We start from the raw sequence: 25738 nt of genomic DNA, 5'->3' as shown, positions 1-25738 counted from the left end.
GCAGCGTTAGGCCCCAACATTTCAATAATGACTCTAAATGTAAACAGACTGAACTCTCCAATCAAAAGACACAGAGTGGCAGGATGGATTAAAGAACAAGACCCAACAATATGCTGCCTCCAGGAAACACACCTCAGCCCGAAAGACAAACAGAGACTCAGAGTGAAGGGATGAAAGATGATAGTCCAAGCTAATAATGAACATAAGAAAGCAGGTGTCGCCATACTTATATCAGACAAAGTAGACTTCAAAGCAAAACAGATAAAGAAAGACAAAGAGGGGCAGTTTATAATGATAAAAGGGACACTTGAGCAAGATGACATAACACTTATAAATATATACGCACCCAACACAGGAGCACCAAAATTTGTAAAGCAACTATTAATAAAACTAAAAGGAGACATCAGCAACAATACAATAATAGTAGGGGACCTCAACACCCCATTAACACCAATGGATAGATCATCCAGACAGAAAGTCAACAAGGAAATTATAGAATTAAATGAAAAACTAGACCAGATGGACCTAATAGATATATACAGAACACTCCCTCCAAAATCAGCAGGCTACACATTCTTCTCAAGTGTGCATGGAACATTCTCAAGGATAGAACATATCTTGGGAAACAAAGCAAACCTCAACAAATTCAAGAGGGTTGAAATAATAGCAAGCATCTTTTCTGATCATAATGCTATGAAACTAGAAATCAACTACAAGAATAAAGCTGGGAAAGGGGAAAAAATGTGGAGAGTAAACGACATGCTACTGAACAAACAACGGACTATTGAAGAAATTAAAGAAGAAATAAAATATTATGTGGAGACAAATGAAAATGAAAACATGCCATACCAACTCATTTGGGACACAGTAAAAGCAGTCCTAAGAGGGAAATTCACTGCAATACAGGCTCACCTCAATGAACAAGAAAAATCTCAGATAAGCAATGTCAAACGACACCTAACAGAATTAGACAAAGAAGAACAAACCAAGCTGAAAGTCAGTAGAAGAAGAGGAAAAATAAAAATTCGAGCAGAAATAAACAATATTGAAACAAAAAAGATAGTAGAAAGGATCAATGAAATGAAGAGTTGGTTCTTCGAAAAAATAAACAAAATTAACAAACCCTTAGTCAGACTCAGCAAGAAAAAAAGAGAAGACTCAAATAAATAAAATTAGAGCTGAGAGAGAAGAAATCACAACAGATACCACAGAAATACAAAGGATCATAAGAGAATACTATGAAAAACTACATGCCAACAAATTGGACAAGCTAGAAGAAATGGACAAATTCTTAGACTCTTACAACCTCCCAAAACTGAAGCAGGGAGAAATAGAGAATCTGAGTAGACCAATCACAAGTAAAGAAATCGAAACAGTAATCCAAAACCTCCCCAAAAATAAAAGTCCAGGACCAAACGGCTTCTCTGGTGAATTCTACCAAACGTTCAAAGAAGATTTAATACCTATCCTTCTCAAACTATTCCAGAAAACTGAGGAAGATGGAGCACTCCCTAACACATTCTACGAAGCCAACATCACCCTGATCTCAAAACCTGACAAGGACAACAAAAAGAAGGAAAACTACAGGCCAATATCACTGATTAACATAGATGCAAACATTCTCAACAAAATTTTGGCAAACCGAATAGAGCAATACATTAAAAAGATTATACACCACAATCAAGTGGGAATGGTTCAACATCCGCAAGTCACTCAACATGATACACTACATTAACAAAATGAGAAACAAAAACCTCATGATCATCTCAACAGATGCAAAGAAAGCATTCGACAAGATCCAACACCCATTTATGATAAAAACCCTCAATAAAATGGGTATACAAGGAAACTACCTCAACATAATAAAGGCCATATATGACAAACCCACAGCCAACATCATACTCAACGGACAAAAACTGAAAGCCCTCCCTCTGAAAACAGGAACAAGACAAGGGTGCCCACTTTCACCACTCTTATTCAACATAGTACTGGAGGTGTTGGCCAGAGCAATTGGGCAGGAAAAAGAAATAAAAGGAATCCAAAAAGGCAATGAAGAAGTAAAACTCTCACTGTTTGCAGATGACATGATCTTATATATAGAAAACCCTGAAGAATCCACTGGAAAACTATTAGAAATAATAAACAGCTACAGGAAAGTTGCAGGGTATAAAATCAACATATATAAATCAGTAGCATTTCTATACACTAACAATGAACTAACAGAAAAAGAACTCAAAAACCCAATCCCATTCACAATCACAACAGAAAGAATAAAATACCTTGTGATAAATTTAACCACGGAAGTGAAAGATCTATACAACGAAAACTACAAGACTTTCCTGAAAGAAATGGATGACAACATAAATAGATGGAAAGACATTCCATGTACTTGGATTGGAAGAATAAACATAGTTAAAATGGCCATTCTACCTAAAGCAATCTACAGATTCAACGCTATCCCAATCAGAATCCCAATGATACTCTTCACAGAAACAGAACAAAGAATCCTAAAATTCATATGGGGCAACAAAAGACCCCAAATTGCTAAAGCAATCCTGAGAAAGAAGAACAAAGCTGGAGGCATCACAATCCCTGACTTCAAAGCATGCTACAAAGCTACAGTAATCAAAACAGCATGGTACTGGTACAAAAACAGGCGCACAGATCAATGGAACAGAATTGAAAGCCCAGAAATAAAACCACACATCTATGGACAGGTAAACTTCAACAAAGAAGCTGAGGGCCTACAATGGAGAAAAGAAAGTCTCTTCAACAAATGGTGCTGGGAAAACTGGAAAGCCACATGTAAAAGAATGAAAATCGACCATTCTTTTTCACCATTCACAAAAATAAACTCAAAATGGATCAAAGACCTAAAGATTAGGCCTGAAACAATACGTCTTTTAGAAGAGAATATAGTATAGGCACTACACTCTTTGACATCAGTTTCAAAAGAATCTTTTTGGACACCATAACTCCTCAGACAAGGGAAACAATAGAAAGAACAAACAAATGGGACTTCATCAGACTAAAGAGCTTCTTCAAGGCAACGGAAAACAGGATTGAAACAAAAAAACAACCCACTAGTTGGGAAAAAATATTTACAAGTTACTTATCCGACAAAGGGTTAATCTCCATAATATATAAACAACTCACACAGCTTAGCAACAAAAAATCAAACAACCCAATCCAAAAATGGGCAGGGGACATGAAGAGACATTTCTCCAAAGAAGATATACGGATGGCCAATAGACACACGATAAGATGCTCACCATCATTAATCATCAGGGAAATGCAAATCAAAACTACAGTAAGATATCACCTTATACCCATTAGAATGGCAAAAATAACCTAAACAAAAAGTGACAGATGTTGAAGAGGTTGTGGAGAAAAAGGAACACTCATACACCGTTAGTGGGAATGCAAACTGGTGCAGTCACTATGGAAAACAGTATGGAGATTTCTCAAAAAATTAAAAATAGAATTACCTTATGACCCAGCCATTCCACTACTGGATCTCTATCAAAAGAACTTGAAATCAGCAATTCCAAAATTACCATGCACCCCTATGTTCACTGCAGCATTATTTACAATAGTCAAGACGTGGAAACAACCTAAATGCCCATCAACTGATGATTGGATAAAGAAGATATGGTATATACTACTCAGCCATAAAAAAAAGACAAAATCATCCCATTCACAACAACATGGATGGACACTGAAGGTATTATGTTAAGTGAAATAAGCCAGACAGAGAAAGACGAACTCTGTATGACTCCATTCATAGGCGGAAGCTAAACATAGAGACAAAGAGAATTGATTGGTGGTTACCAGGGGAAAGGTGGGGTGGGGTGAGGGCACAAAGGGTGAAGTGGTGCACCTACAACATGACTAACAATAACGTACAACTGAAATCTCACAAGGCTTGTAAACTATCATAATCTTAATAAAAAGTCAAAAAAAAAAAAGAAAGAACGTACAACTGAAATCTCACATTAATGTAAACTATTATGAACTCAGTAAAAAATAAATTAAAAAATAAAATAAAAATAAAAGAAACATGTTTCTTACACACATTAAAGACTTCTGGTGTTAAAATAAACCATGCATTATACAATACTCTGAACCATGGACCATGGAATGCATTATAAGAGAACTTCCCTTAAAAATGGTGCTTGAATATACAAACATTTGGTCTTGTTTGCTTGTAAGTCTTTCCCCCACTCCACTGAAGTCCAATTATTATAAGGTTCCAAAGTCCATCAATCTCCACCTAAGTCAATACTAATAATATCATTTGAAAGCAAAAATCTGGTTCTACTGAATAACACTTAGAGCTCTTACTTTAAGTGCCAGGTACAGTGCTAGATGCTTGGGATACAGAAGATATGACAAAGACCCTACCTTAAAGAAGGTCATAGTATAAGTACAAAAAGTAAACATTAAAAAATGATAACACACTGCAAATATAATAATAATGCAAGTATATGCAAGGTTCAGTAGTAACAAGAGATGAAAATAACCGTGACATGGTGGGAGGGATGAGTAGTCGTCAAGAAGGGTTACGTTTAACAGAAGAAAGAGGAAAGAGAACCAACCAAGCAAACTACTTAATGACCCTCCCATTACACATCAAACATTAAGACTCACTCTAAAGAATTAGAGTCCAAACAAATTTTTGTCTTAAAAACAAATTTCCCCAGGGGCATTTAAGGAAAACGATTGAGATGAATGTTTAACATCACAGCTACCATAGGTGGCAATAACATTTGGGGAAAACAAGGGGCTAACCAAAAACTTAAAAGAAAAAGCTGGAGAATGAGATATCCATTGGGGGTTTTGAAAACCTCCAATATATTCCTGGAAATCGAGAAGGCCCCACACATGTACAGGGTTGTGTGCTTATACATGAAAGATCTGAGAAGGCCCTAATCTCTCACTTCTAAATGACCTTGAGGCTCTGAGGAAGCAGGAAGTGACAGCAAAGGCAGAAATGAAAACTGCCAGAGCACTGAAGGCATACCCAACACATACAAAGAAGCAAACAAGAGGTGGGAGATTTTTTGGTTCAAAGTATTTAAAGGAAATCTCTGTCAAATCATTAGCTGACAAGTAAGATTACTGAGCAGAGATTTTATTGTCTACACACGATAAACAACAGGGATTTCAGAAAACTAGTTTAAGATCACTAAATATACAGTAACAACAACATCCCAAACAGGCACAACAAACCCTGGAGAGGGTAGCAATCTGATCTCCAGAGCTGCTACATTATTTAAAATATCAAGTTTTCAACAAAAAATTACCAGACATGATGGGCTGGCCCAGTGGCACAGCGGTTAAGTTCACACGTCCCGCTTCAGCGGCCCGGGTTTGCCCGTTTGGATCCTGGGTGCAGACCTATGCACCGCTTATCAGGCCATGCTGTGAGAGGCATCCCACATATAAAGCAGAGGAAGATGGGGATGGATGTTAGCTCAGGACCAGTCTTCCTCAGCAAAAAAGAGGAGGATTGGCCACAGATGTTAGCTCAGGACTAATCTTCCTCAAAAAAAAAAACTACAAGATATGCAAATAAACAGGAAAGTATGGCCCAGTCACACCCAAAAAAGAACAGTAATTGAAATTATCCTCAAAGAAGCCCAGATATTGGACTTACTAGACAAAGACTTTAAAATGGCTATTATAATTATGTTTAAAGAACAAAAGGAAACCATGTCTAAAAAACTAAAGTATGAGAACAATGTTTCACCAAATACAGAATATCAATAAAGAGAACATAAATATATAAAAGAACTACACTGATGTTCTGGAGTTCAAAAGTACAATAACTGAAATGAAAAATTCACCAGAAGGGCTCAACAGCAGATTTGAGAGACCAAAATAAAGAATCAGCAAACTTGAAGAGAAGTCAGTTGATATTACCTAATCTGAGAAACAGAAAGAAAAAAAGAATGCAGAAAAATGAACAGAACCTCAAAGACCTGTGGAACACCATCATGAGCACCAAGTTAGGTATAGTGGAATTCCCAGAAGACAAAGAGGAAGAATATTTGCAGAAATAATGGAAAAAACTTCCCAAATATAACGAAAAACATTCATCTATACACCCAAAAAGCTCAAAAAACTTGAAGGAGGATAAACTCAGAGATTCATACCTAGATACATCATAGTCAAACTATCAAAAGACAAAGAGAAAAAGAGAATCTTGAAAGCAGGAAGAGAAAAGTGAGGCATCTCATAAAAGGATCCTCAGTAAGACTAACAGCTTATTTCTCATCAGAAACCATGGAAGCCAGAAGGCAGTGAGAAGATATACTTAAAGGGCTGAAAGAAAGACTTTCAACCAAGAGTTCTATGCACTGCAAAACTATCCTTCAAAAAACTGAAGGATAAACTATGACATTCTCAGATGAACAAAAACTGAGAAAAACTGTTACTAGCAGACCTGCCCAGCAAGACATTCTAAAGGAAGTGCTTCAGGAAGAAATGAGAGGACACTAGACAGTAACTTGAATCCACATGAAGAAATAGAGAGCCTCAGTAAAACTAACTACATAGGTAAATACAAAAGACAATATAAATGTATTTTTTCTTTAAAACTCTTTTCTTCTCCTAACTGATTTAAAAGACAACTGCATAAAACAATAATTATAAAATTGTGTCAATGGGTTTACAATGTATAAAAATGTAATTTGCATGACAATAACACAGTTTATGATATATTTAGATCTATTATTGTGAAAAGAAATTGCCAGTTCATGTTACAAATCATTTAGCATGAAACACATTTATGGGTTTTAATCTCTGGATCCTAAAATTATGTTTGAACATATTACATTTCCTGAAAGTTAAACTTTACTCTCCTGGATTTCTTTAACTTTTTATTCAAACACTTTCAAATATAAACACATTACATGGATATTTCAGTAGTGGAATATCAATTTCACAATACTATAAGTATGTTATCTACAGAAAATAATTTACTGTAATGCAAGGCTTAGTAGGCTTTTTTGAGTTCATCTCACCCAAAATTTAAGCTTCTTCGAGCATTTGATGTTACACTTATTCTGTCTGTTGATGGACTTGGAATCACATGACGTCCTGGAGACATCTTCTTTACTTCCCATGCCAGTGAAGTTGGCCTGCCAATTTAAGACACACAGTAGATTAAATTAACAGAAGAAAGGGGGTTAAAATCCTGATCTTTTCTCTTGATTGTTAGTAGGTAAAAACATCATCAGGTCACAGTCTTTCCCTGGAGCACTTTTTACCAGAAAGTTACCATATTACCAGTAAGCAATCACAGATGATGTATGGTCCAGGATGTTCCACCCACTGCAGCATAGCAACATAACCCTACTTATCTAAAAAGGGCCACTGGGTTACAAGACATCAGATATACTACTAATTTTTAAAAGCCTCCACACGCCCAGCTAAAAACACACTTAAAAAGGCAATGGTACAATTCATGCTACTTGTGTCTGACATCCTGGAGAACTAAGTGTCTAGAACAGGGATCAATAAAGAAAAACAGTGATGAGGGTTAGATGAAGAACACAGAGGAAAATATGAAGTCTCCTTCCTCTACCTCTTAATCACCCATGAGAGTGGGAGCATAAACATTTCCTTGTTCTTTGCTAGGAAAGCTAACCTCTCCTCCTCTTACACTGGCCCCACAACCAATCAGCTGACATGTTTTTCTCAAGTAATGTCTTCTCTATCTCTATGCCCTCAGTCAGACCTCTATAACTCCCTAGAATCTCATTGCCTCTCAATCTCCATTCAATCCAGTGATTGTTTTTCTCTCATTAGAAAGAGATACTGATTGTTAGAAAAGAGAATTGATAAAAAGGTTATTCAAATAAAGTTCAAAGCTTTTGATAATTTATTGGCAAATCACCTTTCACAAAGGTTATAACAAATTATACAGTCAAGTGTCACTTAATGCATTAATTGCTTCTTCTTTGTATGAACATCATAGAGTATACTTACGCACACCTAGACGGTACAGCCTACTACACACCTAGGCTATATGGTACTAATCATATTGAACCACCATCGTATATGTGGTCCATCATTGACCAAAATGTTGTTATGCGGTACATGACTATATTTCCACAAGATGAAAAGCGCTCATTTCCCTCAAACCCTGCCAACAGTTGGCATCTCATCATTGGCTTATGAAGGAGACTATAAAGTTGCCCACAAAGTTTAAAATATTTACTATCTGGCACTTCACACAAAAAGTTTGCTGACTCCCATGCTAGAGTTTCAGTCTTGTGACGAGTTCTTTTTCCTAGAGGAATTTCAATAAAGGTGTTTAATTAAAACAAATTTTCACTGGCAACTGGTATTAGCTTTCATTTTTTAAATTATATGTTCATTATCACTACTAGTGAGGCTGAACTTTTTTACCAGTCATTTGAATTTCTTATTTTGGGACTTTCACATTGGTATACTTTGCCCATTTTTTTCACTGGGATTTGCATCATTTTCTAATTGATCTGAAATCATTTACTACTACTACTGCTACTATTATTATTACTATTATGGCTAAAAATCTGTTGGCATAGATGATCTAACTATTTCACTTTTAATTTAATTTTTTTTAATGCAGAAAGGCATATTTTCTCCCCATTAAAACAAGCCTATCAATATTTTCCTTTGTGATTTCTGCCTTTGTCTTACAAAGCTCTTACCCACAATAAACATATATAAATATTGATCTAAATTTTCTTCTCTAAATATGTATAATTTTAGTTTTAACTTAAAACTCAAATCCAGGTGAAATGAATCCTGATGCATGATTTGAGGAATGTAAGACAGATAATGCCATCTACAGGGAATTTAAGGTTTCTTTCTATATCTAGGAGCTGCCTCAGGAGGCAAAGAGGAGAAATGATGATAAATGGTTAAGGTAAAAAAAGATGCCTCAAGTATATTTTTAAACTATGGTGTGAGGACAGGGATGGCTGTTAAGCTTGGACTTGTCGTCAGACTCTTTCTCAATATAATCCTCAACACAGCTACTGCTAGTGATTGGAGTTTACAAGGAAGAAAAAAATCTAGTTAGCTTTTCTAATGCATTGATGGTTACATTACAGATCTTTTTTGGAAACAAAAAAATCAGAAACTTAAAAAAGAAAAGAAAAAGAAAGATTACTGTAAGGATATAAACTGTACAAGGTCAAGGACATCCAAGGTGGAGGGAAAAGAATCAGGGCTCGTGAGGATTAGACCTGGAAGAGACAGGCTTTAAAGCAATACTCCTAAGCTATCAAAGACCACACAATTTCTCTCATCCCAGCTTCTCTCTGTACATCCATTCCATTTTCTTTGAATCTGCTTTCCTTTGCTTATCTTCAAAAGGGCAATATAGTCACCAATTCTAAATCAGTACAATGATCTCTTAACTTGATTTAACCCATAAAGGTATGTATCCCCCAGATCTGATCACCTATTATCAGCAGGTAAGGGTGAAATTGCCTGGTATAAACAAAGACAACTAAGCCTCATCCATCCAGGGATGTGGGTAAAGCAGGCACCATAAAATCATACCAAAAATTTTCATTGTGAGAAAGAAAAACGTTAAAAGAATCAACATATCATGGTTTCCCTGGATTTGGTTTTCTGCGGATCAAGCCTTCTTGGATTTGTCTCTTGGGATTCCTTCACTCTCTTGGTTCCCCATGGGACTGATACATTAGAATGGAACAAAAGATGGATTCTCTACTGGATGGTTCCACTTACTGAGATTGAACAAAGGTTAAATCCAAGGGAAAGAGGCAGCCCAGGCATGTCTTCTCTGAGTAAAAAGGAAAAAAGCATCATTGTAGCTGCATGTGACTTGGCCCAGCTCACAAGGGCTCAGGTATCACTTATAAATCTAAACTAAATAATAAATTGTTCTTTTGCCTTTGCACGTAAAGAAAATAATACTAAGTCCAGTTGATTATCTATCTCTGGAATATCTCTCAACTCCCCCTACTGTCACTACTCTAGTCTGAGTACCCATCATCTGTACCTATACTGCTGCACCTCAACCTTCCCACACTGAAGCCAGAAATATCTTTTAAAAATACAAATCTGATATGTCACTTCCTTACTTAGAAATCTTTTATGTTTCAAAATAATGTGTAAAGTTTTTATCAGGTCTACAGAGCCCTCATCTGGTCCCAGCCTACCTCTCTCTAGGTTCATCTCATGCTACTCTTCCCCTCTTGTCCTCTTCACTCCAGCCTTGCTAAACTCTAAATTCCTTGACTACTCTGTGCTCTCTTCGACCTCCAGGATATCAGATATCCTGGTATTACTCTTTCCTTCTCTTTGTCAAGCTAACTCCTACTTGATACTTCTGTCTCACTTAAATATAACCTCCTCAGGGAAGTCTTTCTGGACTCAGCAAACTGGTTGATGGTGCCTTTCCTTATACTCCCAAAGTACACTGTATTTCCTTTTTTTAATTATTATTGAGTTCATAATAGTTTACATCATTGTGAATTTCAGTTGTACATTATTTGTTCTCCATCACCATATAAGTGTTCTACTTCACCCCTATGCCCACTCCCCTGCCTCCTTTCCCTGGTAACCACTGAACTGTTCTCTTTGTCTGTGTGTTTGTTTATCCTCCACATATGAGTGAAATCACATGGTGTCTCTCTTTCTCAGTCTGGCTTATTTCACTTAACATAATACCCTCCAGTCCATCCATGTTGTTGCAAATGGAATGATTTTGTCTTTTTTTATGGCTGAGTAGTGTTCCATTGTATATATATATCATGTCTTCTTTATCCAATCATTGGTCGATGGGCACTTGGACAGTTTCCATGTCTTGGCTATCGTGAATAGTGCTGCAATGAACATATGAGTACATAGGTCACTTTGGATTGCTGATTTCAAGCTGTTTGGGTAGATACCCAGTAGTGGGATAGCTGGGTCATATGGTAGTCCTATTTTTAGTTTTTTGAGAAATCTCCATACTGTTTTCCACAGTGGCTGCACCAGCTTGCATTCCTACCAGTAGTGTATGAGGGTTCCCTTTTCTCCACACCCTCTCCAACATTTGTTACTTTTAGTCTCAGTGATTATAGCCATTTTGACAGGTCTAAGGCAGTATCTTCGTGTAGTTTTGATTTGTATTTCCCTGACGATCAGTGATGCTGAACAACTTTTCATGTGCTTATCAGCCATCTGTATATCCTCTTTGGGAAAATTCTGCTCGTATCCTCTGCCTAGTTTTTGATCAGGTTGTTTGGTTTTTTGTTGTTCAGTTGTGTGAGTTCTTTATATATTATGGAGATTAACCCCTTGTCAGATATATTGACTTGCAAATATTTTCTCCCAGTTGGTGGGTTGTCTTTTTGTTTTGATCTTAGTTCCCTTTTCCTTGCAGAAGCTCTTTAATCTGATGAAATCTCACTTTATTTTTCCTTTTGTTTCCCTTGTCTGAGAAGACATGGTATTCAAAAAGATCCTCTTCAGTTCAATGTCCAAGAGTGTACTACCTATATTTTCTTCCAGCAGTTTTATGGTTTCAGGTCTTATCTTCAAGTCTTTGATCTATTTTGAGTTTATTTTTGTGTATGGCATGAGATAATGGTCTACTTTCACTCTTTTGCAAGTGGTTGTCCAGATTTCCCAACATCATTTATTGAAGAGACTATCTTTTCTCCATTGTATGTTCTTGGCACCTTTGTCAAAGATTAGCTGTCCACAAATGTGTGGTTTTATTTCTGGGTTTTCAGTTCTGTTCCATTAATCTGTGTGCCTGTTTTTGTACCAGTACCATGCTGTTTTGATTACTATGGCTTTGTAGCAAAGTACACTGTTATTTCTTCTTGATAACACTTTATACATTGGTAAGTATTTAACATCAGTCTTTCCTGTGAATGTACTATACACTTCATGAGCGCAGGGACTGTGTCTGTTTTCTTCACTACAATAGTCCCAGAGCCTGGCACATAGCACTCAGATGTTGTATGCTGATTCCAAATGAAGGTTTCTAAAGTAGCTTTGATCTCTCACTATTCCTTGAATCAAAAATCATCAATTTTCCTCACTGCCTACTACATTAAGAAGAAATCCTGTACCTTTCCCCACATTACTTTCACTTCACATATACTCTGTACTTCCACAGCTGTCTTAATTTACTCCCTTAATATGAAGGGCCACCTACTTGTTAAAATCCATCACATCCTTTAAACACTTCAGCAGCCTCCATGAAATCTTTCCTGATCTATCCCCAAAAAGAGATATGACCATAGCCTTCTCTGAACACCTATAACAGTTTTTTTGTAGTAAAACTACAAAATACAAATTCGAGAGAGTAGTAAATGTATCATATTTAGCAATTAAATTTTTGTAGTGGATAAAAGTGCCTTACACCAGTAGGCAATAAATATTTGCTATTGAACTGAATGAGAAATGCAGCTCCCAACTTTTAGATTTTTATAAGTTTCAAGTTAAGCTGAAGTCAAGTTCATTATCAATTTCAATGATTACTTTTGAAACTGCTGGCTGCTATAAATATAAAGACCAGAGTTCATTACCTGCTTTGAGCATCTGTCTTCTCTAGCTTTTCCTGAAGTTGAATCCAGTCAATCAATGCTTTGAAATCTCTTACATAGTTATCCAGCATCATTAGCACCTCCTAATTCAAAACAAAAAATAAACACTAAATTCCACTCTGAGACTAAAAAGCTTCAAGAAAAAACTTTAGAGTGAAGAACTTATGAATTAATAATTTTTATATTATACTCCTCACTGAGGAAGCAGCAAAACCTACTGGTCTAGTTTTTTGGGTTTTGTTTTATTTTTATTCTGTGTTTGGTAAGAAATTAGTGAAGCAGAGAGTCCAAAGACCAAGAGATGGTATTGATACTCCTTCTCAAGACCTCCCCAAATGACCATTCTTTTAACTTTAATTGTGAAGTTTAATAAACAGAAAAGTGCACAAAACATAAACGTACAGATAAATTATTTCAAAGCAAAGACCCATGCAACTATCATCCAGGACAAAAATATAACAATGCCAGTCTCTAAAGTTCCCTGGTGTCCCTTCCCAATCACTACTCCATCCCTGATCCAAGGTAACCACTGCTTTAACTTCTAATAGCTTAATTTTATCTGATTTTGAAATTTATATAAATGCATTCATATAGTATGTATTATTTTGTGACTTCTTCTGCACATTTGTTTACCAGGTTCATCCATATTGCAGAGTGTACCTGCAATTCACTTACTGTCATTATCCAAGGTCACTACTGAACAGTATTCTATTGCATGAATGTTTATTTAACATTCCAATTAACTTCCAATCTGCTATTTATCAACATTCACTGATATTTATGTACTTACTCTAATATTTGTTTATGCAATATTTATATTTATCCAATCCACTGTGATGAACATTTAGGTGATTGCCAAATTTGGGATATTACAAACTATATGCTGTTATTCATGTGCATGCCCTCTACATATGTACGCATTTCTATTGAATATAAGCCCAAGAGTGGAACTGCTGAGTCACAGGGTAAGTGTATGTTCCACTTTAGTACATGATACCAATTGTTTTCCAAAGTGGTTCCCACTCCCACCAACAATGTATGTGACTTCTCCTTGCTCCACACACTCACCTATACTTGGTATTGTCCATTTGAGGTTTTCTTTGTATTTAACCTGAGCCATTCTGGTTGTGTAAAGGTTTCATTTTGGTTTTAACAGGTTTTTCTCTTATTACTAATGATTTTCAGCCCTTTTGCACATGTTTATTGGCCATCCTCTTTCTGTTAAGTGCCTATTCAAGATTCTTGCCCATTTTTTCTAGAGGGTCAACTGTCTTTTTCTTTTGATGTGTAGGAATTCTTTCTATCTTTTGGGATATGGGCCTTTTGTTGGTTACATGTGTTGCACACATCTATTTGCCTTTTCATTCTCCTAATGGAATGAAATCTTTTGATAAACAGAAATTCCTAATTTTAAGGTAGTCTAACTTATGACTCTTTACCTAAAGACTGATACTGACATCTGTGTCATTTTTAAGCAATCTTTCCCTACCACAAGGTCAGGAAGATATTCTCCAATATTATCTCTTAGAGCATAGGTCTATTACTGGATTTTCTCCTCGATTGTATTGATCTGTTTATCTACTCCTGTACCAATACCAAACTATCTTACATAGCTGTAGCTCTAAAATAAATCTCAAAACTCAGCAGAATAAATCCTCCAACTATATCTTTGACCTCAAGGTTATCTAGGCTAATTGCAGCCTTTTGCATTTCCATACAAATTTTAGAATCAGCTTGTCAATTTCCCAGGGGGAAAAAAATGGAATTTTAATTGCAATTGCATTGATTCTACAGATAAACTAGAAGAAAACTGACATTTTATAATATTGACTTCTCTAGTCTATGAGCAGATATACATCTCCATATATTTAGATCTTATTCAATGTGTCTCAATAATGTATTATGGTTTTCAGTCTTGCACATCTTATATTAGATTCAACCCTAAGAATAAATGCTAGTTGTTTTAAGATTTTTCATTTTCATTTCTGTTACTGTGTTGTTTTTGTATTTTGAACTTATATCCAGCAAGTTTGACACACTCAATATCTCTCATAATTTCTCTTTAGATTCTTCTGAATTTTCTAAATATATATATACATGTCATCTGTCAATAATGATATATTTATTTCCTCCTGACCAAGTCTTATACCTTTTATGTCTGATTCTTGTCTTTCTGTGCTGGCTAGAATCTTAAGCACAATGTAGAATAGAAATAATGATGTTGGTTTTCTTGTCTTATTCTCAATTTCAGAAGAAAAACTCTCAAAATTTCACCATTAAGTATGATGTTTACTTTAGTTTTTTGGGCAGATTCCTTACATCAGTAAGGATGTTTGTCTTTATTCTGGGTTTATCATGAATGGGTGCTGAATTTCATCAAATATTTTTCCTAGATCTATTGAGACAATCATATGATTTTTCACCTTTATTCATCTAATTTGATAAATAACATTAACTTCACACTCAAATGTTAAACGAACACTGCAGCACTGGAATGAACCTAACTTGACTGTGATGATGTATTGTCCTATTTTTGAATCACCAGATTCAATATATCAGTATTTGGTTTAGGACTTGTGTATCTGTACTCCTAAGTGGTCTATATTTTCCCTTCTCATAAAAGCTTTGTTTATCAAGGTTATGCTGGAAAGTTCCCTCTTTTTCTATGTTCTAGAAGAGTCTGTGTAATACTGGTATATTTTTTGGCTCAATTTTTTTTATTGAGATATAATTCACACACATAAAATTCACCAGTTTAAATTACACAATTCAGTTATATATGCAGAGTTGTGCAACTATCTAATTCCAGAACATTTTTATCACTCCAAAAAGAAACCCAGTAGCCATTAGCAGCCACTACTCTACAGGCCTTGGAAACCACTCATCTACCTTCTGTCTCTAAGAATTGGCCTGTTCTGGACATTTCATATAAACAGAATCATATAATATGTGGTCTTTTGTGGCTGGCTTCTTTTACTTCACATAATGTTTTCAAGGTTCTACTACCTGGTAGCACATAGCCATACTTCATTCCTTTTTATGACTAAATAATTGCATGAACAAACATATTTTGTTTATTCATTTATCAGTTGATGGATATTTGGGTTATTTCTACTTTTGGCCTATTATGAATAATGCTGCTAAGAACATTCATGTACAGGTTTTTCTGTGAACATATATTTCTAATTCTCTCAGGGGTACATCTAGAAGTGGATTTACTGGGCCATGTGGTAACTCTAAGTTTTACATTTAACATTAACTACCAAAATTTTCTGCACAGCAGCTGCACCATTTTACATTCCCATAAGCAATATATGAGGTTTCCATAGTCTTCACATCCTCACCAATACTTGCTATTTCCTGACTTCTTGATTCTAGTCATCCTTACGAGTGTGAAGTGATATTATTGTGGTTTTCATTTGCAATTCCCTGACAACTAAAAACGTTGAGCATAGTTTCATGTGCTCATTAGACATCTGTATATCTTCTCTGGAGAAATGTCTATTCAAATCCTTAGCCTATTTTTTAACTGGGTTATTTATCCTTTTTATTGTTGAGCTGTGAGAGTCCTTTATATATTCTGGATATTAGACTGTAATCAGACACACGATTTGAAAATACTTTCTCTAATTCTGTGGATTGTCTTTTCACTCAACAGTGTCCTATAACACACATAAGTTTTTAACTTTGATGAAGTTCAACTTTTCTATTTTTTTCTTTGGTTACTTGTGCTTTAGCTGTCATATCTAAGAAACCATTGCCTAGTCCAAGGGTCATAAAGATTTACACCTATGTCTTCTTCAAAGAGTTTTATAGTTTAACTCTTACATTTAGGTCCTTGATCCACTTTCAGTTAATTTTTGTACATGGGGTGACACAGGGATCCAAATTCATTCTTTGTGTGTGGATATCTATTCCCAGCACCATTTGTTGAAAAGACTATTCTCTCTCCATTAAATGGTCTTGGCACCCTTGTCAAAAACCAGCGGCCACAGATGTCTGTATTTATTTCTGGGTTCTCAATTCTATTCCATGATTTATATGTCTATCCTTGTTCCACCACAATAATCAAAACAGTGGTATCACGGTGTTTTGATTATTGTAGCTTTGTAGTAAGTTTTGAATTCAGGGAGTATGGGTCCTCTAAATTCGTTCCTTTTCAAGATGGCTTTGGCTATGCTATGTCCCTTGCATTTCCATATGAATTTTAGGATCAGCCTGTCCATTTCTGCAAAAAAAAGGGAGATTCGAATTTGGATAGGGATTGCACTGAATCTGTATGTTGCTTTGGGGAGTGGTGCCCAAACATTAAGTCTTCCAATCCATGAGTTCAGACGTCTTCCCCTTTATTTAGATCTTCTTTAATTTCTTTTTATAATGTTTTGTAGTTTTTAGTGGACAAGTCTTGCACTTCTTTGGCTAAATTTATTTCTAAATGTTTTACTCTTTTTGATGCTACTATAGTGGAACTGCTTTCTTAATTTCAATTTTTGACTGTTCGTTGCCAATGTAGAGAAACACAACTGATTTTTTGTGTGTTGATCTTGTATCCTGTAACCTTGCTGAATTTGTTCATTAGCTTTAATAGTTTTGTATGTGTGCATAGGGTCTTTAGGGTTTTCTGCATATAGAACCATGCCACCTGCAAATATAGTTTTGCTTCTTCCCTTCCATCTGGATGCATTTTATTTCTTTTTCTTGTCTAATTGCCCTGGCTAAAAGCTCAAGCACAATATTAATTAGAAGTGGTAAGAGCAGACATCATTGCTTTGTTCCTGATCTTACGGAAGAGAACTCTGTCTTTCACCATTAAGTATGAAGTTAGCTGTCGGTTTTTCACAGATGCCCTTTATCAAGTTATGGAAGTTCTCTGCTATTCCTAGTTCGTTGAGTGTTTTTTATCATGAAAGGGTGTTGACTTGTGTCAAATGCCATCTATTGAGATGATCATGTGGTTTTTGTCCCTTCATTGTATTAATATGGTTTACTACATTAATTGATGTTCATATGCTGAACCACCTTTGCATTCCTGGGATAAATCCCACTGAGTCATGGCATATAATCCTTTTTATGTGCTACTGCATTTGGTTTGCTAGTACTTTGGTTGAGAATTTTGCATCAATATTTATAAGGGATATTGGTTTACTGGCATTGTTTCTACCTTCAGTGTTTAGAAGAATTCACCGGTAAAATCACTAAAGTTGGGAATTATTTGGGGGTGAGTATTTTTAATTACAAATTCAATCTGATTAATAGTTATAAGTCTATGTAGCTTTTCAATTTCTTCTTGTGTCAGTTTTATTTTCCTAGGAATTAATACCTTTCATCTAAATTCTCAAATTTGTAGACAAAGTTATTTGCAATGTCTTCATATTGTTTTCCTTAATGTTTTATTTTGAAGTAATTTCAAACTTAGAGGAAAATTGCAAGGACAGTGAAAAGAACTCCCTTCAGCCAGATTCCTCAATAGTTAACATTTTGGCACATCTACTTTGTCATTCTCTCCATATATAACTTTTTTCTGAACCATATGACATTAAGTTGCAGACATGATGCCACATTACTCCTAAATATTTCAGAGCATATTTCCTAAAAACAAGGACACTCCCTTGCTAATATAAACACAGCATAACCATCAAAATAGGACAGTAACACTGATACAATACTACCAATTAATCCATAGAACTCTCGAATTTCACCAAGTGTTCCACCTCCATCCTTGAGAGAAAAAAGACTTAAATCCAGGATCCAATCCAGGATCACATAGTGTATTTAATTGTCATGTCACCCTCATTCTGGAACAGCTCTTCCTCAGTCTTTCATGATCTGATATTTTTAAAGAATACAGATCAGTTATTTTGTAACATGTCAATCAACTTAAATTCAAATTCAAATTAAATTAAATTATTAAGACTGGGGCTATGGCAGGAACACCACATTAGTGATGTTGTGTTCTTCTCAGTATATTATATAAGGAAGCACCTGATATCTGTATGTCCTATTACTGGTGATAATAACTTTAATTATTTGGTTAAGAAGGTATCTACCAACTCTCCCACTTAAACTTCCTTTTTTTCCTTTATAATTAATAAATATTTTGTAGGGAGATATGTTGTAACTATGTAAATATCCTGTTCTCCACCAAAATTTCACTCATTAATATAAGATCCATTGACAATTCTCACATGAATCATTTATTATTTTAATAGTTGCCAAATGATGATGTTCTAATTCCATCATTCTTTCTACATTTCTTAGTTAGCATTCGTAAAAGAGGAGCTTTCCCTTCTCCTTCATTTGTTTATCCACTTACTTATTTATATCCGTATGGATTCATCAATTCCTGTATTACTGACTGATCCATTACTGTCATTATTTTGATGCTCAAATTGTTGCAGATTTGGCCAATGGGAGGCCCTTAATGCAGCTCCTATGTCTTTCTAACATGCCCCCATCATTCTCTGAGCACTTCCTAACTTTCCATCACAAAAAGATTTTTCAGGCTCATCTTGTATTTTCCCTGCCTCTGCCCTAGAATCAGTCATTTCTCCAAGAGGCTCTGGTTCCTTTTATCACAGAATAGCATCTTGACCAACATTAGGTGTTTAACGTGCTCGCTGCTACAGGTGTGTCAATGTTTCTAAGTCCTCCCAGCAGACAGCAAAAAAAAAAAAAAAATATATATATATATATAGAATATATACTTAAATATATATACACACACATATAATATATATCCACATCTACACCTACTTTTCATATATAGCTATGTATAGATAATAATAACCATGAGTTCGTATCGATGCTTTCAAATTCTAATCAATCACCTAGAGTTCATTCTAAACTTCCCTCTTTCCATATCTGTAAATACTTTCTCTGAAAATGAGTAACATTCCTCTCCTTATCTACAATACATTAACTGATTTTATCTCTTCTGCAACCAATCTGAACCTTCCAGCCACTTCTAATACATATTCTTTAAATGAGATGGGAGAAGAGCATAAAGGAGAAGTTGTTCTTGTATTTTTAATGTCTGTAGGTCCTGTAATAATGTTACCTTTTTCATCACTGATATTGGTTATTCATACCTTTTAACTCCTTTTCTTGATTGGCCACAGCAGTGACTTCTGGCTTTGATGATCATCTCTAATGTATGACAGTTCTATTTTATTAATTTCTGCTCTTATCTTTACCATTTTCTTCCTTCTGATTTTTTTAGGTTTAGTTTACTTTCTTCCCCTAACTTCTTGAGCTGGATACTTAGATCATTGGCTTTCAACCTTTATTTCATTTCAAATATATGAATTTTAGCACTTATAAAGTTCCCTTTAAGCATGATTTAGACTCCATCTCATACATACTGTTTTATTATCATTTAGTTCAAAATATTTTCTAATTTATATTGGAATTTCTTCTTTGACCAATGGATTATTCAGAAGTGTTTTGCTGGGCTTCCCCTTTATGATTTCTATCTTTTCCTGGATCATGTCCCTATAATTCTTAACTGCCTAAGAATTCTTCACTCTCCTAAGCTTTCTGTAGATTTGTTACATATCATCTAGCTCTTCTAATTGTCTTCAGTGGGAGAATTGACCTGAATTCCCTATTCCATCTCTACTGGGAGTGGAAGCCCCTCCACTCATAAATAAACTAGTAAAAGCTGTTTATTTTTGATAGTGATTTTGATAAAGAAATACAGGGCATGCCCATCCAATTTACAGATGAAATAAATCTATAGTAGACAACAGAATCCAAAAAATATATAAACCTGCACTGTTCAATAGGGTAGTCACTTGCCACACGTGGCTATTAAGTGCTTTAAAGGTAGCTAGTCTGAACTCACTTAGACCTAAAAAAAAAAAAATGTAAAATATCTTATTAATAATGTTTATACTGATTATGCATTGAAATTTTTTTGATGTATTGGGTTAAATGAAAATTAATTTTACCTGTTTCTTTTTACTTTTTTAATGTAGCTACTAGACAGTTTAAAAGTAATATACAGTTCACATTATATTTCTATTGGCCAGAAGTGCTCTAGACAGTCTACAGTAATTAGGCAAATCTAAAAAGACAGGATTTTCTGGTTCTATCCTTTGATCCAGTAAAAGTAAGGGATTGGGAGAAAGTTGATCTTAACAACACAGCGCCTATATAAAAAGACAGGAATTTTATTTGACACTAAACTCAAGTTGAGTAAATAGTTTGCTGAGGCAAAGGAAAGAGCAAACATGGCCTCACAGTTCTGCACGTATAATAACATCTATGAAAAGGCTGGGGGTCTGACCAACACAGGGTAAAATGAGACCACCTTCTCTAAGGGTATTCCATTTGTTATCAAACATATTTTTCTAATTTTTTTTTTACTGCTAACTAGCGTTTCCACTCCCATCCTAGTTTTGGGGATTGAGTTCTTATACAAAAGTGAAAAGAGGAGATCCTCCTCCTCCCTACCACACTGGCAGTAAAGCATAGAAATATGATTGAGACTTAACCAATCAGACTCACTTGCCTGAGATTTTGAATCTCAAGCAAGGTAAGGCAAAGATAGTCAATGGTGTTGTTTAAAAAAAAAAAAATTCTAGCTAGATGTTTCTGCTGCAAAACCTCCCTTGGTTTCTGCCTATTTTCTAACCCTAATTCATTGGCCTTACTGTTGAGTCTGTGAACTATCCAATCTCCTCCCAATAAATTATTTTTTCTACTTAAATCAGCTAGAGTCCATTTCTGTTGCTGGCTACCAAGAGCTTGACTGATAAGCCATTCTAAGCACAATTTAAGGAGACTAGATAGATAAAACAGAACACAATAAAGCAAGTCTGACCATAAGAAAGACTTTAAAATCATGTCAGAATAGGAACCATAGTAAGAACCAGATGACTAGACTTGAAAAGACTAAAGAGGTGGCATAACAGCTATCTTCAAATATAAAAGGGCCTTGTCATTATACTATTTGTATGCAAATATAAGTTATGGAACAAAGAATGCTGGGCAAAAATGACAGATTTTCACCTAGCAGAGCTGTTTCAAAAGAGAATTAATTACTGGGGGAATATGGTTAAGGGTAATTGTGTAATGGACGGGTGCATCAGACATCATTACTTACAATTCTGAGATTCTATGATTTACTCACTAAATGTTTGTTAGGAACTATGTGCCAAAACGCTAAATCTATGAAAACTCAAACCATAGAACATAGGTATACTATGCTATGAAACACCAGCAGCATGCCAGAAAATGCTGCTCTTTTGCCTGACTGAATTAAGCAGATTATTCTTTCAGATGGCCCAATGTAACATTTATTAGTGACACCTTGTGACAGAATAAACTGTTATAATTTACAATCCCTTAGAGTAAATTTCTATCCTCTCCAGTCTTTAGAAAATTTTATTCTAAAGAACTAAGTAAAACTATTAGCTGCAGGGGCTGGCCCCGTGGCCGAGTGGTTGAGTTTGCGCGCTCCGCTGCAGGCGGCCCAGTGTTTCGTTGGTTCGAATCCTGGGCGCGGACATGACACTGCTCATCAAGCCACGCTGAGGCAGCGTCCCACATGCCACAACTAGAAGGACCCACAACTAACAATATACAACTATGTACCAGGGGGCTTTGGGGAGAAAAAGGAAAAAATAAAATCTTTAAAAAAAAAAAAAAACTATTAGCTGCAAAAGATATTAAATAATGAGCAAATCCCAGAGAATTATTTAATGAGTACTGAAGTCATACTGCCAGGAGTCAGCCAGTTCATTTTAAAGATAATACTGAGGTTTAGTGACCTGCTCATGGTGACACAGAACCAAACTCACTGATCCCTGGCCCACTGCTCTTTCTGCTAAGTCATATTTCTAAGACTTCCTATACCATCAGTAAAAAATAGAAGGAAGAAAAGACAGGAATGAAAAATTACTAGCAAATACACTATCAAGAGTGTATTTCCCTCCAATGCTTTCCTCAACATTTTTTACCTTTTTAACATTTACTTCTAAATTGAAAGTATCTGAAGTAAAAATTCAAAAAAATAATAATTCTTAGTCCCTTCTAAATACTCAATCTTCAGTTCCACTAATATATATGTGAAATCATCAGTTTAAAAAGAAACATATTTGGAAAAGTAAATACCTAAAAGTTTACCAATCTTTCTTATGCAGTTCCAAAGATAAAATGGGCTGGATTTCACAAAGACTCATTCCCAAATCAGCTTAACTAGGATACACAGATAGATCACCTGTGCTCTACTGTACACATTCATGATAATGACTATACTGCACTATAATTTTCTTCTCGAGATAATTCCAAAATTACATTACTGTGACACTTCATTCTACACATTTGGCAAAGATTTTTTTTCTTGGCTCTGATAGTTTCACATACTAATGGCTATGGAATTTTTATGTAAAAAAAGAGTGGAAGAGCACAAGCCACAAAGATCCACTCCATTGCTCAAAAAGAGGAATTAACCTCAGGTGTAACTATGTGTGTAGATATTGGTCAATTGGCCAAAGTTGTCATTTAAACACTTAAGACAAAGAACTTTAAAGTGTATTCACTTTACTAGTCTCATACCGTTCTCATCTCACTATAAAGATGTACCAGTCTCATTTTACTATAAAAGGCAACTTTCCAACACTCCCAGAAGATGACCACCAGAAATTGCCATCCAGTTATAAAAATGATCATTTGTTTTATAAATACATTATGTTTCCATAACTAAGTCTTATATTGACTTTCTAGTGTTAGTGGCACTCAAAGACCTCAAAAACACTTTTCACTTATAAATGTTTTACAAGATATAGATACACTTTAGAAATCAGACCCAAGACTAATAATAAATGTTTGCCAAATTATTCACAAACGAAATACAGTACCAATATTACTTTAGTCATAAAAGTTATAGTCTACTTTAAAAGATTTTTCTCAACAAAGAATTATTGTTGATTTCCTCTCAAAAGTAATCCTTAGTGCCAAATCAATGGTAATAAAAGTCTTCAACAATCAGGAAAAGGAAAAATTTAAAAATTTAGTTGGCTTCCTTTTCTCATTTCTACTAATATAATTCAAATTCTTTAATTAAATTCATTCAACTTAAATCGCCCCCATTAGAGCACAGAAAGATTTAATTCAGAATAATTTATTTCAGACGCTTTCTACTGATTTCCCTTTTCGTTGAAAAAAAGAAGGAAAAACCGTCTAAAGGGTAAGAATATAAGCAGCAATACCTCTGATACTAGTTGGCAAAGAGAAAGTACATTTGGTGGCTTAAACAACCTATCTTAAGGAATGTTTAGCTCATCGTTATCAGAAATGATCAGAGTGGTACCATACCACTCTGTAATCCGAGTCATGTTTTACGAACAAGGGAATACAAACAAGACAAGCAGCTGGAGCAGCCTCATAGTCACTGATGCACATCTTTCTCCCTCCAGCTATGAAGGCCATTTTGTCAAGCAGGATGAAACAGAACAAAAGTGGCTCTGAAAGTAATGTTATAGGCATTCAGATAGCTACATAGAGATGTACAGCTAAAATTACCAATTAGTTTACCAATTGGCTGCAACGGATTTGATTGGTTTGTAATTAATTCTAGTTACTGGCACACAGAGCAGGATGGTTGGCGCCATCCCTTTGTCCTGCTGACATACAATACCAGTGCACAAGCCCTTGGGCCCAGGACATCAATACAGCCCTCCAGTTCAGTCAGAGGAATGAGCACAGTGGTCTCCGACTGTGGTGATGAAGGGGTAGAAACATGTATCACCTGAGAAGTCAGTGATAAAAGGAATCTTATGAAAGAAAGAGCTTTACCAAAAGGGAATCAAGTTTTAAAAAGCATTATTTTTTAAGAACAGCTTATCTAGTTTTTAAAAGCTACTAACGGAATAAACCATTCAAAACAGAAATCATCTGAAAGCAAAATGGCAAGTAAACCACCTTCAAAACTGTCTAATAATATCACTCAGTCATCTTCAATCTTCAATCATTTCTTTTCAAATATCTCCCCTTAATCTGCAATATAAGAAACCTGGAAAAAGAATACATAGTATATTCAATAAATGAAAACCTGTAAACAAAAATCTGCTAATGGAAACCTTCCTCCTATAATTTAATCTTCACCAGGATCTTTGTGGATATATAAAATTTGCAGTTTCCTGGTTAGTGATACAAATATTTTACCACGATGACTAATTTTCATCTCAACTTATTTGCAAGTTGGCTTGACTAGATGCTTTTCTCTTACGGTATTTCCCACTGAGAAAACTCAGAGACCTACTGCAGCTAAGAATAAGTAGACAAAGATGCGAAAAAATAGATTGTTATAAGGCTCAAACTCAACATACTCAAGATCAAATTCCCCACTGATGCCTGCATGCCTACCTCTAAACAACTGCATAAGGAATTTCTTTTCCCTGGAATATTCTCTCAATACCAAACTAAATGCTTATATTCAGGCTGAAGGTCCTCACCCCTCATCTAGACCAAACTCTTCTTTACAAACCCAAAGGTAGAATAAAGTTTGGTCATTTTTTCCAAACTCATGCAACTAGCTTAAAGGGAACACTGAAATAACTACTATTACATAAGGTCTACTACTCCCCTTTCAAAGGACAGGACAAATACCATATGTAAAAATTTTTCCACAATCCTATAGCCCGAAGTGACTTCTCCTTCTATGAACATTAACAAGTGTAATAACTAATGTTAAAACATATTCAAAACACATTAGTGCTATTTACAAACCTGAAAGGGAGAAAAGACTTTTCTCCCTCAAGATACATGTATTTGTAATAATGCATCTCACAGTCTATGAGAAAAATAACCTATTTTACTAAAATCTTAACCTCCACTGAGTCACCACACATGGAAGAACAAAATGTATTCCAAAGACATAAACTGACTCTCCCTTCTCTTCAGTAATTGAATCTCAATTCTTTTAATAATTCAGAGGAATAATAGAATTATAACCTTTGCTGATACGCCTTGTGATCTGGACACCAAGAAGATCCATGTTCTATGTTGCAGTCATTTTCTGGTAAATTTCTATTATTTCAAATTAGCAGTGAAAATTATTGAAAAAATTTTTAAAAAACAGAATCTTTCAATAAAGTGTAAATAACCCAGGACAATATCCACAGCAGGAGCAGCATGGAAGTTCCTTCCTAAAAGAAAATCTTAAA

General features: G+C 35.2%; 1 protein-coding gene across 8 annotated transcripts in view; it reads right to left on the bottom strand.

Moving 5' to 3' along the window:
- The window catches only part of SCAPER (S-phase cyclin A associated protein in the ER), a 513402-nt gene that overhangs the window by 376633 nt on the left and 111031 nt on the right, over positions 1 to 25738 (bottom strand). For 7 of the 8 annotated variants that reach the window (XR_006887542.1, XM_046653964.1, XM_046653961.1 and 4 more), the window contains 2 exons: positions 12552 to 12652; positions 7029 to 7145 (listed from right to left, as the gene is read on the bottom strand). Coding sequence is in view for 7 of the 8 variants with exons in the window: in XM_046653964.1 (XP_046509920.1) it covers positions 7029 to 7145; positions 12552 to 12652 (218 nt within the window). In the remaining variant the exon portion in view is untranslated. The remainder of the gene's footprint in view (positions 1 to 7028; positions 7146 to 12551; positions 12653 to 25738) is intronic. The other variant, XM_046653967.1, reaches the window with a different exon arrangement.

The sequence above is a fragment of the Equus quagga genome, chromosome 2, assembly GCF_021613505.1.
Source record: "Equus quagga isolate Etosha38 chromosome 2, UCLA_HA_Equagga_1.0, whole genome shotgun sequence".
NCBI lineage: Eukaryota > Metazoa > Chordata > Mammalia > Perissodactyla > Equidae > Equus > Equus quagga.
The sequence above is the reverse complement of the archived record's forward strand: the minus strand, read 5'-3'. Positions and strand labels throughout refer to the sequence as shown.